The 14990-nt window shown below is 52.3% G+C and overlaps 1 protein-coding gene across 4 annotated transcripts in view; it reads right to left on the bottom strand.

The window, feature by feature from the left end:
• The window catches only part of KDM2B (lysine demethylase 2B), a 112232-nt gene that overhangs the window by 88669 nt on the left and 8573 nt on the right, over nt 1-14990 (bottom strand). Inside the window, exons 1-4 of one of the 4 annotated variants that reach the window (XM_058656441.1) lie at nt 5470-5598; nt 4096-4240; nt 1336-1414; nt 155-201 (exon numbers count right to left, since the gene is read on the bottom strand). In XM_058656441.1, the coding sequence (XP_058512424.1) occupies nt 155-201; nt 1336-1414; nt 4096-4108 (139 nt within the window). In that variant the 5' untranslated portion in view covers nt 4109-4240; nt 5470-5598. Of the gene's footprint in view, nt 1-154; nt 202-1335; nt 1415-4095; nt 4241-4894; nt 4965-5290; nt 5599-14990 lie in introns of those variants that run through there. The other 3 variants (XM_004595316.2, XM_004595317.2, XM_058656440.1) reach the window with 3 other exon arrangements.

Raw genomic sequence — 14990 nt, 5'->3', positions numbered from 1 at the left:
GTTCCAGCCTCCTCCTCTTCCTCTGGGGAACTTTCTGCTCCAAGACATTAAAAAAAAACCTCCACAGGCAAGTGCTGAAGGTCACTCTCCCCTTCCCAGCTCCGCCTCCCTAGGTCAGCATCCTCCTGAGCCCCGCACAGGGCCAAGAACTTACCCACTAGGAGTTTGACATCCCGGACTGTGAAATCGGGGTCGGGCATTCTGGGGAAAAAAAAAATAAAGAGGAGTGAAGGCATTCGGTGAGAAGTCACAAACAAGGGAGCAACACCCTGAGCCCATGATGAAGCCATGTTCCAACAGGGGTTCCTTGTTTTCAGTTTGGGAACCCTCAAGGAAATAATCCCGAGGGACAGCAGGTGGCCCCCTGCTGCTTGCCCCTCCTGAACCACAGTTCCCAATCAGCACACCAAACCTGACCTGAGGAGAAGATGGACCCTCCACACTGCCCAACGCCCAGTTCCAGGGAAGACTGGTGGGGGGGGGGGATGGACAGGAGAAGGGAAAGTGATATGAAGGACCAAACACCTGCTTTCTTTTAGGGTGAACAGTCCTCTATTTCTTTCACCCTCTAGAACTCTCCCCATAAAAACTGTATAGAAGGCGAGCAGTCCTCCCTGAGAGAAGTACTGGAAAAAAACACGCATCACACCAACTCCAGGGCTCTGATACGCTGGCCATCCGGACAGTGGCAACGTCCACTGTTCTTTAATGATGGTGCCGAAGGCTGAATTCCTCCTCACGGATCAAGCCTGGCAGCAGATGCTGCAAAGAGGTAGTCCTGGGATGACACCCCTAGCCTCCGCCCTACCCCTTGCCCAAGGGGTGGAAACCTGTTCTTCCAGCCTGCCTTCCGGATCTTTCTCTCCATCAGCCCAGTTGGCCCGGGGAGCTCTCACAGATCCCAGCCAGAATGTACTCCAGACTGAGTGAAACAGCAGGCTGGGGGACAGGAGGAAGAGGCAGAGAAAGGGGAGACGCTGGCACCCTAAAAACATGGCTTTCTAGAAAGCAGGGTCGACGTCCTGCGTGGTGGGAGTCCTTGGAGAAAACATACATCCACGTACCCGCAGCCTGGGCTTAGAGGCTCAGAGCTTGGGCTCTGCCTCAGTTTCCTGAAGACACCACTTAAATGCCCCACCCCATCCTCTGCCCAGAACTGCTGAAAAAAGATCCATCTTTGGAGCATCTTCCCCCTTGTGAGCTCTGAAAGATGCTGTCCCAAGGTCCCAAGATCCTTGTGGGAGATGAAGGGTGGACGGAGGGTGGAAGACATCCATCCCAACACAGGCGTTAGAGAGGGAGGCAGGGAGAGGACAAGTAGTTCCAGCAACTTACTTAATTCCCAGTCCATCCTTTTCTGGAAATACCAGGGGGACCCTGAGGGCTTCTCTCTGTACGTACTCATAGTTGAAATCTGTTCGGATATTTGAATTAAAACAAGTCGGTTAAGTTAGGAAGGCAGTGAACCACAATCCATGGGTGAGGGGAAGAAAAAAAAATCACGCAGCAAGGGGCAGGGGAAGTGCCTTCAATGCCAGCACCAGCTGGATGGCAACACCTCCCTGCACGGCGACAGGCAGACGGATTTGGCATAGCCCCAAACAAGCCACGCCAAGCATCAGCCCTCTGCCTACTCCATCGTTCTCTGCATGCCCCACGGGTCCGAACTTGTCAATGAGGGCTCCTGAGCCCTCCAGGGATGGGGAGGGAGGTTCCAGGAGGCCCACCACCCGAAAGAGTCCCAGTGTATCAGACAAGAAAGAGGGATGGACAGAGGAATGCATCCCAGGCTGAGCTTGGAAAAGGAGAGGGGACACAGAACCGATGGCCACCTGGGAGGAGTGCTCTCCCTGTGCCTGAGCATCAGCAAAAATCTTATTGTAATATCCTGCATTGGTGATGGGGCGGGGAGCCGGTTTCCCTGGAAACTCTGTACTTAGTGCCAAAATAATGAGAGAACTGGGCACAGACAGCCTTGTTGTCTTCACAGAGGAATGTTGCCACTGTAGGTTCAGCCATTCCAATGCCTGCTTCCCCAGGATGCTCCAGGTGAAGACAGGGAGAAAGAGGGTGGAGTAAGGTCACAGAATAGCCACAGGATTGACTGCGGTCTCGGAGTGGTCTGGAGCAGACCCCCAAAGCCTTAGCCAAAGCCCTACACAGAATGAGGCCTTACAACTAAATGTTTTTCCTTCCCCAATTCCAAAAGCAATGGGTCTGACCTAACGGTATCCCTGAATACAAGAAGAATGAGGAGGAGCAGAGTCATCCTCCCAAAGTCTGAAGTGACTAGAGCAATGCACAAAGGCCCAGGCCCTCCTCCAGCTGGTCAGCAAGGAAAGCGAGGAGGCCTCAAGCCAGTGCCCCAGGCAAACGGTTCACCAGGCAAGTGGGAGGGGGGGCGTGAGGAGGGAGGCCAGGGGCTCAGAAGAGAGGAAGAACAAAACCAAAGCCGGGAAAGCCCTGACCTCAGCGGATCAGATCCCCAGGGGCTCCCAGTGAATGGGGATTCCTCAGGACTTAAAGGAAGAGAAGTTGAAGAAGCTTCTATTTTGAATCCAGGCTAAGAGCTCCTCCCTCAAGTATTGGGACCAGATCTGAATTAACCAGCAGGCCCCTCCGGCCTCCTCCTTCAAAAGCAGCCTGGGCTGCAGACTGAAGGCTGTATCTCCAGACCCCCCAAACTCCTGCACGCCTGAAATGCAGGCTAAGCCCTCACCAGCGACTAGGATGCACCTATGTTTTGTTTTCTCATAGGATCTGCTAAGACTTAGTGAAACAGGGCCAGGGGGGCGGGGAAAGAGGAGAGGGGATTCAAATGCAAGTGAGACAGCACCCTGCTCCGGGCCAGTTCAGGCCAGGAGAAATCTCTACTCCACCCACCCCCACCCCCAACCCACCAGGGCCCCGGGCCCCAGGGAAGCGGGGAGCACAAAAGAAAAACTTCCAAAACGCAAAGCCTGGATGAGTCCCTTCTCTCTTCTAAGGACTAACCCACTGGCTGCAGCCACTCAACCAGAACCTGGAGGAGGGAGGCTATAAGCTGCCGGTGGGACGGATGACTTAGCCAAGGGGAGGAGAGATCAACAGAATGGAAACTGAGTGAGGGGAAAGGAAATCCAGATGCATAACCCACACAGCCCCGGAGGGACACTGGCCCCACCAGGTGAAGCTGGGCTGAGGGGGGCCAAGGCTCTGGGGGCCTCAGACTCAAGTCAAAATAGCACCCCAATGAACTGAGGGCACTGCACGTCCCACGCCCCCCCCCGTGTGTGTGAGGGAGTATTTCAGGTTAAGGGGTGCTCCCAGGCCACCTTCTGTTCTCCACTGGAAGACAGACCGATGCGCAGGAAAACCTCAAGTTTCCCAAAAAGATGTCCCAGCTCTTCATTCCAAACGGCCAGGTAGCAGTCAGTCTCAGAATTAAACCTGAGAGGTAGTCCACAGTTTACCCCACACCGGTTGAAACAGTCAGGGCTGTGACTCCAGAAGCCCGGCACTTAACTTAGGGGTGTCACCTGGTCCTGGCTCCAATGTGGATGAGCCCAGGCAGAACCCAAACTATGCAGACCTCCAATCTGAGAGGGCATCACCCCAACAATCTAAAGCATCCCATCACCATTTCCCAACCCGCAAGACCCTGGGTTTAACAAGGACTGGGAGGTTTCAGGCCTGGGGGATCCCCACCCCAACGTCCCAGATGCTCCCCAGCTCGGGATTGACTCCAGCCAGGCAGCCGCACCTCAGGCAGGAGACAGCATGATGGGCTCCGGAAAGGGGAGGACGCCACGCTCCGGCCTCTGGTCCCTCTGTCCGGCCCCCCGGCTCTACCCATTCCCGGGGGTGGTGGTGGGCGCAGGCCGTGTCTTGGCTGGCGCCGGCCCGCTTCCAAACCAGCCTTGCTCCATCGCCAACCCCTTTCCACCCCACCCCACCCCATCCCACCCCACCCCCAGTGCTCAGCCTCGTTTCGTCACCGGATCCCCTGGAATGGGGGACGCGGGCGCGAAATACGAACCCAGCCACCGGCAGCTCCCTCCCCACGTGCGCGCGGGCCCGCGGCGCGGAGAGCAGCCCAAGGAGGGGGCGCCTCACCTTTGCCCTCCATGGCGTGCACGAAGTCCCCCTGGTAGAGCTGGCTGCGCAGCTTCTCCTCCAGGCTGAAGCCGCGGACACTGACGATCTCCTCCACGTCCGACAAGTCTTCGTTCTCGTCGTATCTCTGGCGGTCAATCGGGCGCTGAGGGGACCCAAATCAGAGAGCCCGGAACATTACTGGGAGCCCTGGGGGTCGCCTCTAACCCTAGGCCCGGCCAGAACAGGTGCAGCTTCCGCGCGCCCCCTGCACCCCACCATTGCAATCGAGAGCAACTTTGAGCAAATGCCAAAGATGTTGAGAAGCCGAGAAAGCAGAGGTGCCAGCACCCCGGGCTCCAGCCGCGCGCGTCCCTCCTGCGTCTCCAGAAGACAAGCCAGGGACATCTTGGGGGGGCTCCCCCTTGCCCTCCGCTCCCCTGAGACGTGTTGGCCTTCACCCGCGCGACCGGGAATCTTGTTATGTAACCCGCGAAGGGGGCTCCGGGCACGGGCTGGTGGGGTAGATGTAGGCCCCGGGAGGAGCCGCAGCAGCGCCCGGCTCGGCGGTAACAGCAGCCGCGGCGGCCGTGGCTGCAGGGCCGGCGAGCCGGGACCGGGGCCGGCGGCATTAGGAAGGCTGGAGCTGCCCCCGGGCTACCCAGGAAAGCTGGAAAGCAGAAATGGAAGGACCGAGACCCCAGCCGCCCGTGCCGGCCGCCCGCGAGAACAGGAGGTGGACGGCGGGGGGGCAGGTTTGGGGAAGGGGAGAGGCAGACCGCCCACCACAAAACTACCCCTCGGAGACCCCAAAACGCACCAGCAACTGCCTCATCTCCCCACCGGCGCGCGTGCACACTCACTTCCTAAGGAGACTCCCCCACCACTCCCCACATCCCCCTGGCTTCCTCCCTCCGCCGCCCGGCCGCGCAGCCCCCAAGATTCCGGGGCGAACCCCGAGCCCGCTCGGCCCCTTCCACCCCTTTCCGTGCTACCACCTCCCCACTCAAGTGCCTGAGACTCTGAGCCGCACAAGGGGACTGGAAGAGTAAGCTGCCCGCTTCCTTTTGCATGCAATTTATTATATTTTTCCGGTCCTCTTGCAAAATACAGAAAAGGAAGAAGAAAAGGCAGCAAGAAACAACCAAAAATAAATAAATAAACAAAAAGATCTATGAGATACAGATTTGGGTTAAAAAAAAAAAAAGCTACACACCAATCTTCTTCCAGAGTCTTTCTCTGCCTCCATTTTTTTAGGAGAGTTCACCAATTAATTGTCAACACTCCTACCCCCTGCATTTTGGCCGAAGGGGGAAGGAGGGAAGACCAAAGAAAACAAGCTAAAAAAATAAATAAAGCAAGCCAGAGCCGAGATCTACAAAGTTTTGCACCAACACTTAGGCAGATCCGTTTTCAAAGTCCTAGGAAACCATTTTCAGCAGTTGTGGGGGGGGAGGCGTCGACGTCATAATCCCCGGAACGTAAACATTGTTGCCGATCGCGCCCGGAGCCCGCGGCCCGGCTGGTTGTCGGGGGTGGGGGGGTGTTGCGCTCGGACCGGGATTGGGGGGGCGGGGGCGGCGGCCCGAGGAGGTGTGGGGCAGGGGAGGGGCCCGGGAGGCAACGGGCGCCGAGAGCGCCCGGCTTCGCTGTTTTGTTGTTGGGTCACGAGTGCGCCTCTGCACGCAGGCGCCGCCGCCGCCGCCGCCGCCGCCGCCGCCCGCGAGTTGGGTGCAGAGCTGGCTTTTGGAGGGCTGAGTAGCCGGCGGCGGGCGCATCCCGGAGATGGCGGGTCAGGGAAGGAGGGAAAGGCGGAGGGGGTGGGGAGGGAGGTGCAGATTTGCACGGCTGGCCTCAGCGGGAGGCGCGGAAATGCAAGCCGAGCTTGCTAGCGTGAAAGCCCCCGGGGCCTGGCAGCCCCTAAAACCACCCCCCCTCACCTTAGTCCCTGCCCCCATGGCCCGGGGCTGCCCCTTTTTCTTTTCCTCCAACATTCACCTTCTAGGCCGACCCAAATTCAAAGCATTATGTGTGTTGTGTGTGTGCACACACACATACATAGAACATATGGGTTGCTTGAGATTTTTTCTTTGCTTTTTCTTTTTTTGCGTTGCACGTTTTCGTGGGGGGAGGGGCAACCCTCTCCAGACCCCCCCATTCGCGTACCCGCCATATGGAAGAAGCATATGGGGGTGGGGGAGCTCTGAAGAAAATGAGCACAGATCCGTAATTGAATGAACTAGGTAACTTTCCGGGGCTCCCAAAATATGGATGAGAGCCCCGCATCCTCACCCCCACAGGTACAGGAAATACAGCCAGACCAGAGCCTTTTCAGGCTCGCAGCTGACCGGAAGACGTAGCCTTTCATTCATTCATTCTGCCCGCCTCTGAGGAGTTCTTTGACTGGGTAAAGAGCCCTGAAACCCAAGTTGGACGTTTTTAAAAGATCCTGCGCGCTCGGCGAGAGGAGACAAGGGATGCTCCGCCGTGAGAAACCCCAAGAATCGAATCCGGCGCCTTCTGACGCAGCTCATAGACAAGCCTTGGGGAAGCTTATTCTGCCGTTCACTGCAGAAGAGCCGGTGGAAAGGTGCGTGGCTCTCGGGGTGGAGTGAGGGTAACCCCGATGAATCCTGTAGGGTTTCCTGGCAGACCGAGCCCCCCTGTTCACTGCTCTTGTCTCTGGAACTACCGGCCGACGAGGAACGAGGGTCAGGTGAGGAAAGAAACTTTACTGCAACCCAGCTCCTGCCACCTGCTAGGCCTGACCTGGGCGGTACAGGTCTTGGTAACCTCAGAGCTACAACAGGGGTCCCTGTAGCTGGCTCTTTACTCCTACTAACTACATGCCCCCCGCAGGGGGGAGATAGTTGGAGCAGGTCATTTTGTAGATGCAGATTTTTTTTTTGGTAGAGGTGCAAAGTTAACCAGTCTCCCACATGTGTCAAAAAGCAGGCAGAGGAACGCCAAGGCCAAGTGGCTTTCCCACCTGAAAATCAGATGGGGACGTCACCTAAAGTCGTGACAATGTAGGCTTGGTCACCCCAGGAGACAGCTGGCCCTGCTCCTTAACCCTGCCCCCCCCATCTTAAAGTTTCCTGTCATCTGTCCGTGGTCTTTTTCCATCCTCTAGGAAGAGCCAGTCTATAATTTGGTTTAATCTGGGTTCGCTCACAGTCTTCTAAGGAAGAGTGAGGCTGTGGCCCAGGTTTGTGCTGTTTGGTCCCATGATGCAACCAGGGTCTCCCAAGACCCATTTAAGGGAGAGCATCTTTGTTACTCTGCACTTAGCAAACAAAGACGGGGCGGGGGGGTGGGGGTCAGGAAAAGTCACTGCCCAGCCCAGGATCACATGGCTTATGTGAGGGGCTGCTCGGCTCGACCTCCACTGACCAGCTTCCTGACTGCCGCGCTGATAAATAAACCTCCTGGGGGTCAAAGGCAAGTTAATTGGAGCAAAAGCAAAATGTGAAATAAAACGCCTGGTCTCCATCTATTTTTGTGTCTGCGTCCCTCCTCTTTCCCAGTGGGGATCTCATGGAATCCCCTAAACACAGCTACTTAAGAAAAAGTCCCATGGCAGCCCCCTTGGAGCCCATCTATCACCTGGACTGGGAGTTCCTGGCCTGTGGGAGAGGGAAGGAGCTGGGGAGCTGCCTAATTTAATCCCCTCCCTTTACAAACCCCCCAGGAAACTGCAAACCACAGAGAAGAATGGGCTAGCTGGGGGTCAGTTCCCCTTTGATTCCCCCAGAATGCCTGGCCCTAAGTGGTCACTCAATAAATGTTGGGCCCTTGATGGATCACCTTCTCCGACAGATTTGCATTTTCTCTTTATCAGTAATTGGCAGATGAAAGGCTTTGTCCTCCAGCTGAAAGAATTCCAAGCATTTGCTGCTAGTGGGGGAGGAGGTTATTTTGGGCTAAAGAGGAAAGGTCCCAGACCCTGGAGCTCCCGGGGTTGGCTAATCGTCCTGGAGCAGCCTAGGGAGGTGGTCAGAGAGGGGCCAGAAGCTTAAGGTGCTTCACAGAGAGATGGTCATTTTCTTCAAGGAAAACCACACCACCAGGCCAGTTGTGTTCCCAACATCATGATAATGACTTCCTGGACCCTCCTGCTTGCTCTTACAAAAGGCCCAGTCAGATCCTGCCTGGTTCCTCCCCCTCCACCCCCATTCATTCATTTCTTCATTTATCAAAGATTGATTGAACAGCTCTGTGCCCAAAGCACAGACAGAAAAAGATAGAAGGAACAGCTCCAATTAAAGGCATTCTCCGGGCTGGGCCAAGGGACGAACTGAAGACTGCCCAGAGAGAGAGCTAACGTGGACAGAGCCCTCAGGATCCAGGGTTCTCAAACCCATCATCTGCAGCTATTTTTCGCCTTTATGAATAGGGTACTTCAACATTTCCTGGGAAAGTGGAATCCAAGAAAATCTAAACCAAAGCCCACGCATAGGATTCTTTCATAGCATATATTTACCAGTGGTGTGCATGGATTTTGAAATTTTCTTTTTTTGCGCCAAAACAGTTATTATCTTTGAATTCCATTTCTATGAACTGTTGGGAGTACCCTACAATAATTACAATAGTCCTTAAATCCCAGGACGTCTTGATGTTTGAGCAGAGCCGCTTCCTCAGCAAAACCCTGTAAGGGTGGGCAGCCTTGATGTTCCCCACTTTGTAGCTGAGGCACAAAGAGAGCTCAAGGGGCTTGGTCAGATTTACAGCTATGGAACAGTCCTGAATTGGAACCCAGAGCTTGGAGGAATCCAGGGCCCACGCTGTGCCTCTCCTTGGGAATTTCTCTTTGATGAAAAGGGGGTAGGAAACCTTACCGCCCCAGGGCCATATGGATCGTTATCATTTGCAGCCATACAAAATTATCAGGTTAAAAATTAGCCTAGTGGCTAAGGTCCTCGCCTTGATCCCATATGGCCGCTGGTTCTAATCCTGGCGGCTCCACTTCCTCTCTATCTCTCCTCCTCTCAGTATATCTGACTTTGTAATAAAAATAAAAATAAATCTTTAAAAAAAAAAATTAGCTTGTTATGGATTTGTGGAATTTCGAGTCCAGCCTGTGACCATACGTATTTCAAAAAACTGTATTGCATAAGTTTAAAAACTCTTTGACATGATTAAAAAAAAAATTGCTTGCCAGAATTTATCTGACCCACCTTCCAGGATGAATAATAGAACTGAAAAATGAGGGATATGTGTTTATAGTATTTGAAAGACAGAGATGACTGGAGATCTTCCAACTGGTGGTTCACTTCCCAGATGCCTGCGACTGCCAAGGCTGCTTAGGGCAGACAGAAGCCAGGGGTGCAATGCCACCTGGATCGCGCCTGTGGCTGGCAGGCAGGGGTAATGATGGGTCTTGAGCCATCATTCTCTGCTACCCAGGCTGCACTAGCATAAAAGCAGGAAACCGGATCTGACTTAGAATTCCAGGCTGCACTCTGCTAAGGAAAGCAGCTGGAACACATGCTCACCTTTGAATTGATAACTTTACCCTGTTTACCCACAAACATGCCAGAAGGTCTTCATGTGTCTCAAGATCTTTGGAGCTGAGGTCTCATCCACCTTGCAGAACCACCTGTGGAATGAATGTGGGGTCTCAGTGGGAGGGGGACTGTGGATATCAGCAAAGGTTTCCCAGAGGAGGCAGTCTAGCACCACACAGAGGTTCACAGGGTCAGTCCTTGAGCCACTAGCTGAGTGCCTGCCAAGAGCAAAGTCAGATATACTGAGAGGAGGAGAGACAGAGAGGTTTTTCCATCCGATGATTCACTCCCCAAGTGACTGCAAAGGCCGGTGCTGCACTGATCCAAAGCCAGGAGCCTGGAGCCTCTTTCCAGTCTTCCACATGGGTACAACAGGGTCCCAAGGCTTTGGGCCGTCCTAGACTGCTTCCTCAGGCCACAAGCAGGGAGCTGGATGGGAAGTGGAGCTGCCTGGATTAGAACTGGCATCCATATGGGATCCCGGCACATTCAAGGCCAGGACTTTAGCCACTAGGCCACCGCACCAGACCCTAGAGTGTGAGATTTTTTTTTTAAAGCCATGCATGTGTGAATGTTTCCTGATGAAGGACCTTGTAAAGTTAAATTTCATTTTATAGGCTATAACGCCTTTGGAATTTTGTGCCTGGGAGATGTATTAGCTACTCAAAATACATTCCATTTCATTCATTTTCTTTGAGCCCACAAGGTGCCAAATCAGGCAAATCTAAACCAAATAAATATTACTCAGATATAAACATGTAAGTGGTACTGCATTAAATAAAAATAAGGGGTGTTTAACACACAGGCAGGAGAGCGGATGGGGTTTAGGGAGGTGCTGGACATTTTGCTTCTTAATCTACTTGATGGATGTCTGTGAGTGTTCTGTGTTTACAGATTGTGTTATTTTTTGTGAAATATTTCTTAAAAGTTATTTTAGGTCTATCTGCACGTGAGTCACCATCCCTGTTTCACCCTCCACATACCCATGCCCAGAAATCTTTTTACCTACTTACCCCAGAAATAGACCCTGCGCGTACAAATGTCCACAAGTTCTCTGCACAAACTGTCGTCCCTGAAATACAACCCCACTGTCCTGTGGGCTCATTTCTCACACTCTCTCAGAAACCTTTCCGTGTTCCACCCTGGAAAAGCTGCTAGATTCTGGCTTTGGGGTGTTTTTTTTTTTTCTTTTGTTTCTAGTTTTATTTTTGGTTCTTTCCCTGTTTACCACATTCTACAATAGCATTTAAGAATAAGAGAAACCGGGTGTCTCTCTCTCTCTCCCTCCTCTTTTGAGAGGCACCCCACCTCCCAGCTTCCTTTCCGGAGGTGCTTTCCCCTTCCCTCCCTTCCCTGCTCACCTGGTCCCATTGCAAATAAACTTTTCTGTCTGCAACAACAACAAAAGAATAAGAGAAACCGGGCCCAGCACAATAGCATAATGGTTAAGGTCCTCACCTTGAACTCCCCAGGATCCCACATGGGCTCTGGTTCTAATCTCACCTGCTCCACATCCCATCAGCTCATTTTCTTTGGTTTGGGAAAGCAGTCAAGGATGGTCGAAAGCCTTGGGACCCTGAACCTGTGTGGGAGACCTGGAGGAAGTTCCTGGCTCCTGGCTCCGGATCAGCACAGCACCGGCCGTTGCAGTCACTTGGGGAGTGAATCAATGGACGGAAGATCTTCCTCTCTGTGTCTCCTCCTCTCTGTACATCTGATTTTGCAATAAAAAATAAATCTTTAAAAAAGATAAGGAAAAGCAAAAATATACACCAACTAATTTTTAGGTTTTGACGATTTTCTCTTAGAATTCTGCATTTTATAGACTTTTTCATCCTGTAGGAAGACTGGAAAGGGGCCTTGGAAATAACAGGTGAGTTGATCAAAGGGTTAATGCCAGGAAGAGAGTCATAAAAGTTCAAAGATTCTTTCAAAACTTGCATCCATGGGTTGACGAACAAGTGTATCAGCCAATGATAACAAAAATGTAAGCATGACTTCATCACGCTCAGTTGTCATTGGTTGACAATCCCCAGGGGCCTGGACTACTAAGGCTTGCAGTTAACCCTTGCAAGGATGATCTCACCCTGGGCATTTATTTTGAAAGATGAAGTAGGGACAGATGAAAAACCTAGAAAAGTTCACAGGCCTCTGGTGCCACTTCTGGATCTGACTCCAGGGGCCAGGATGCATCCGCCCTCACCCATACCCGTCTCCCTTAAAAGGAGCACCAAGAGACACATTTCCTGCAGAAAAAAAATGTTTGCTCATCTTTTAAAACGGGGAGTCAGCTGACCCTGCTGAGTTAAAAGTCTGGGGAGGAGAGAAGCAGAGAAACCAGAATCACTGTTGGTGTTGTCAGAACAGAGGCCAGGGTTGGAGACCATCTCTGAGTCTTGCAGCGCCATCATCACAGGGGAGTTTGAATTGCATTTCCTGCCCAAAGATGCAAAGGCGCTGGACCTCTGCAGGGAACCTCAGCCCCCAGTTGGCAGCTGAGAGAGGAGGTGTCAGCCTTGAATTTGAGATCTCACCCTGCCCTTTGTTCATCATTCATAGGCTTTGTGCTCTGCTGCCGCTGAGGTTTTTGCAGTTGCTCACACTGCCAGCTTTTTTCTTCTTTTTTAACCGCCCACATCTTGCAACTTCTGAGATGCAAACTTTCTGTTTGGCAGAAAATAATATCTGGAGGTGCCTCGCAGAGGGAACCGGCATGCCCAGAGGGAGTTTCAAGGGGCTGCTGACTTTTTTTTTATTTAAGATTTATTTATTTTCATTGCAAAGTCAGATATACAGAGAGGAGGAGAGACAGAGAGGAAGATCTTCCGTCCAATGATTGACTCCCCAAGTGAGCCGCAACGGCCAGTGCTGCGCCGATCCGAAGCCGGGAGCCAGGAAATTCTTCCAGGTCTCCCATGCGGGTGCAGGGTCCCAAGGCTTTGGACCGTCCTCGACTGCTTTCCCAGGCCACAAGCAGGGAGCTGGATGGGAAGTGGAGCTGCCGGGATTAGAACCTGCATCCATATGGGATCCCGGTGCGTTGAAGGGGAGATCTTTAGCCGTTAGGCCATGGCACCGGGCCCATGCTGACTTACATTTTTGGCTTTAAAGACTGCACCTTTCTGGGCTCCCTGAATGCTGCAAGGAACTGGACAGAAACAGAAGCCTGATGAATCTGATAGTAATGCCTGGTGTTTATGTGGCTGCTTTACAAAAAAAGCTTTTACACCCATTGCCTCATGTTAAGGCACTGCAAACAAGCATTTTCATCAAAGGGACACGCTAAATCCCCGAGGGTGCAGGTGAGCCGGGCAGACGTTAGACGATGTCCCAGCAGAGCCTCAGTTTGCTTATCTGTAAATCAGAGGTCATGAAAGTGAGAGCTGGGCCCAAGTCCTCCCTTTAAACACGCCGGAATCCCATGTGGGCACCGGTTTTCAACCAGGCAGCCCTCCTTCCCATCCAGCTCCCTGCTTGTGGCCTGGGAAAGCAGTCAAGGACGGGCCCAAAGCCTTGGGACCCTGCATCCAAGTGGGATACCCTGAAGAAGTTCCTGGCTCCTGGCTTCGGATCGGCTCAGCTCCAGCCATTGTGGTCACTTGGGGAGTGAATCATCGCAAGGAAGATCTTTCTGTCTCTCCTCCTCATGTCTAAATTCCCAATAAAAATAAATAAAGCTTAGAAAAGAAAGAGAGCTGCATGTGCGAATGTTCCAGTGGAAATGAGAGGTGTACATTTGCCATTAGGGTTGGGATGCTCTCAGGTTGGCCTGCACCCCATCACAGAGTGCCTGGGGTCAGGGTTCCCAGCATCCTGCTAATGCAGACCCCAAAATAAAGTGGCAATCAATGAGTACTCTTTTCTGTCTCTTAAACAAGTAAATAAAATGGAGGTGCCTTCTGGGCTCCAGGCCCATGAGTGATCAGGGGAAATTCAACCTTCCACAAGGGGAAGACAGCCTGAAAGAGAACACCCCTGCTTGCTTCTCCACCCTCCTCCCTCTCACCTACCCCCAACTGGACCCCTTCCACTTGAGCACGCTCAACTCTGTATTTTGATATCTGATGAATCTGCTGTTTTTGTAGCCTAGGCCTTTGAATCCGAGGATCCTTCCTCCCCACCACTCTGTCCTGCCAACACTTCTCCCCTTCAAAGCTCTTACTTCTCTTGGGATCTGTTAGTTATCTTCTGCTTCCTGCCTCTTTGCATTCACCACCAAACCATCTGACCTCGGTGTCTTTGGGGTGTTGATTTCAGGATTCTTGTGAATACCAGAAACCCCAGGATACCTAAATCCATTATACAAAATACATGCAACGGTTTCTCACAATGATGACTTCTTGGCATGGGAAACCCACATCCTACACCAGAATGGCTGGATTCAAGTCTCCGCTTCACTTCCAGTTCCAGCTTCTGGCTAATCAGCAAGCTAGAAGGCAGCAGGTCGGTATCTCGAGCCACTCAGGCGGTGGACCAACACTGCTTTCGGGTTCCTGCCTTCAACCTCTGCCAGCCTCAGCTGCTGCAGGCACCTGGGGAGTTTCCCCAAGCAGCAGATTAACTCAGTCTGCCACAGCGGCTACCCCTTCTGTTTTTTTAGGTGACAAATAGCACTTGTAAATTGGCTAATGGAAGGTCTGTGTGTGTCTCTGCCTTTCAAATTTTTTAAAAATATAAAATTCTAGGGCTTGGCGGCGTGGCCTAGTGGCTAAGGTCCCCGCCTTGATCCCATATGGCCCCTGGTTCTAATCCCGGCGGCTCCACTTCCTCTCTATCTCTCCTCCTCTCAATATATCTGACTTTGTAATAAAAATAAAAATAAATTAAAAAATATATATATAAAATTCTAAAAATGGGGCAGACATGATGCCAAGGTTAAGCTGTCACTTGGAACGTCTGTGTCAGAGTACCAGTTTGAGTCCTGGCTCCCCCCTTTCCATCCAACTTACTGCTAATGCATCCTGGGGGCAGCAGATGAAACCAAGATACGAGTCCCTACCACCCATGGGGAAGGCTCAGAATTCCTGGTTCCTAGCTTTCCCAACTCCGCCATGGCTTATGCAGGCATTTCGGGATGAACCAACAGAAAAAAGATCTCTCTCTGCCTTTGAAACAATTAGAAAAGAATATGCTTTTGTAAAAATTGTTCAGGCTTAGAGCTGGCACAATGGCTCAATAGTCTAATGCTCTGCCTATCGGCGCCAGCATCCAATATGGGCACCAGTTCTAATCCCAACTGCTCTACTTCTGATCCAGTTCCCTGCTTATGCACTGGGAAATCAGCAGAGCACAGCTCAAGTCTGAAAGTGGCTCCTGGCTCCTGGCTTCTGATTAGTTTAACTCCAGCCATTGTGGTCATTTGGGGAGTGAATCAATGAACAGAAGATTTTCCTCTCTGTCTGTCCTCTT

The sequence above is a fragment of the Ochotona princeps genome, chromosome 29 (genome assembly GCF_030435755.1).
Source record: "Ochotona princeps isolate mOchPri1 chromosome 29, mOchPri1.hap1, whole genome shotgun sequence".
NCBI classification, from domain to species: Eukaryota; Metazoa; Chordata; class Mammalia; order Lagomorpha; family Ochotonidae; genus Ochotona; species Ochotona princeps.
This window is presented reverse-complemented; position numbering and strand designations above follow the sequence as displayed.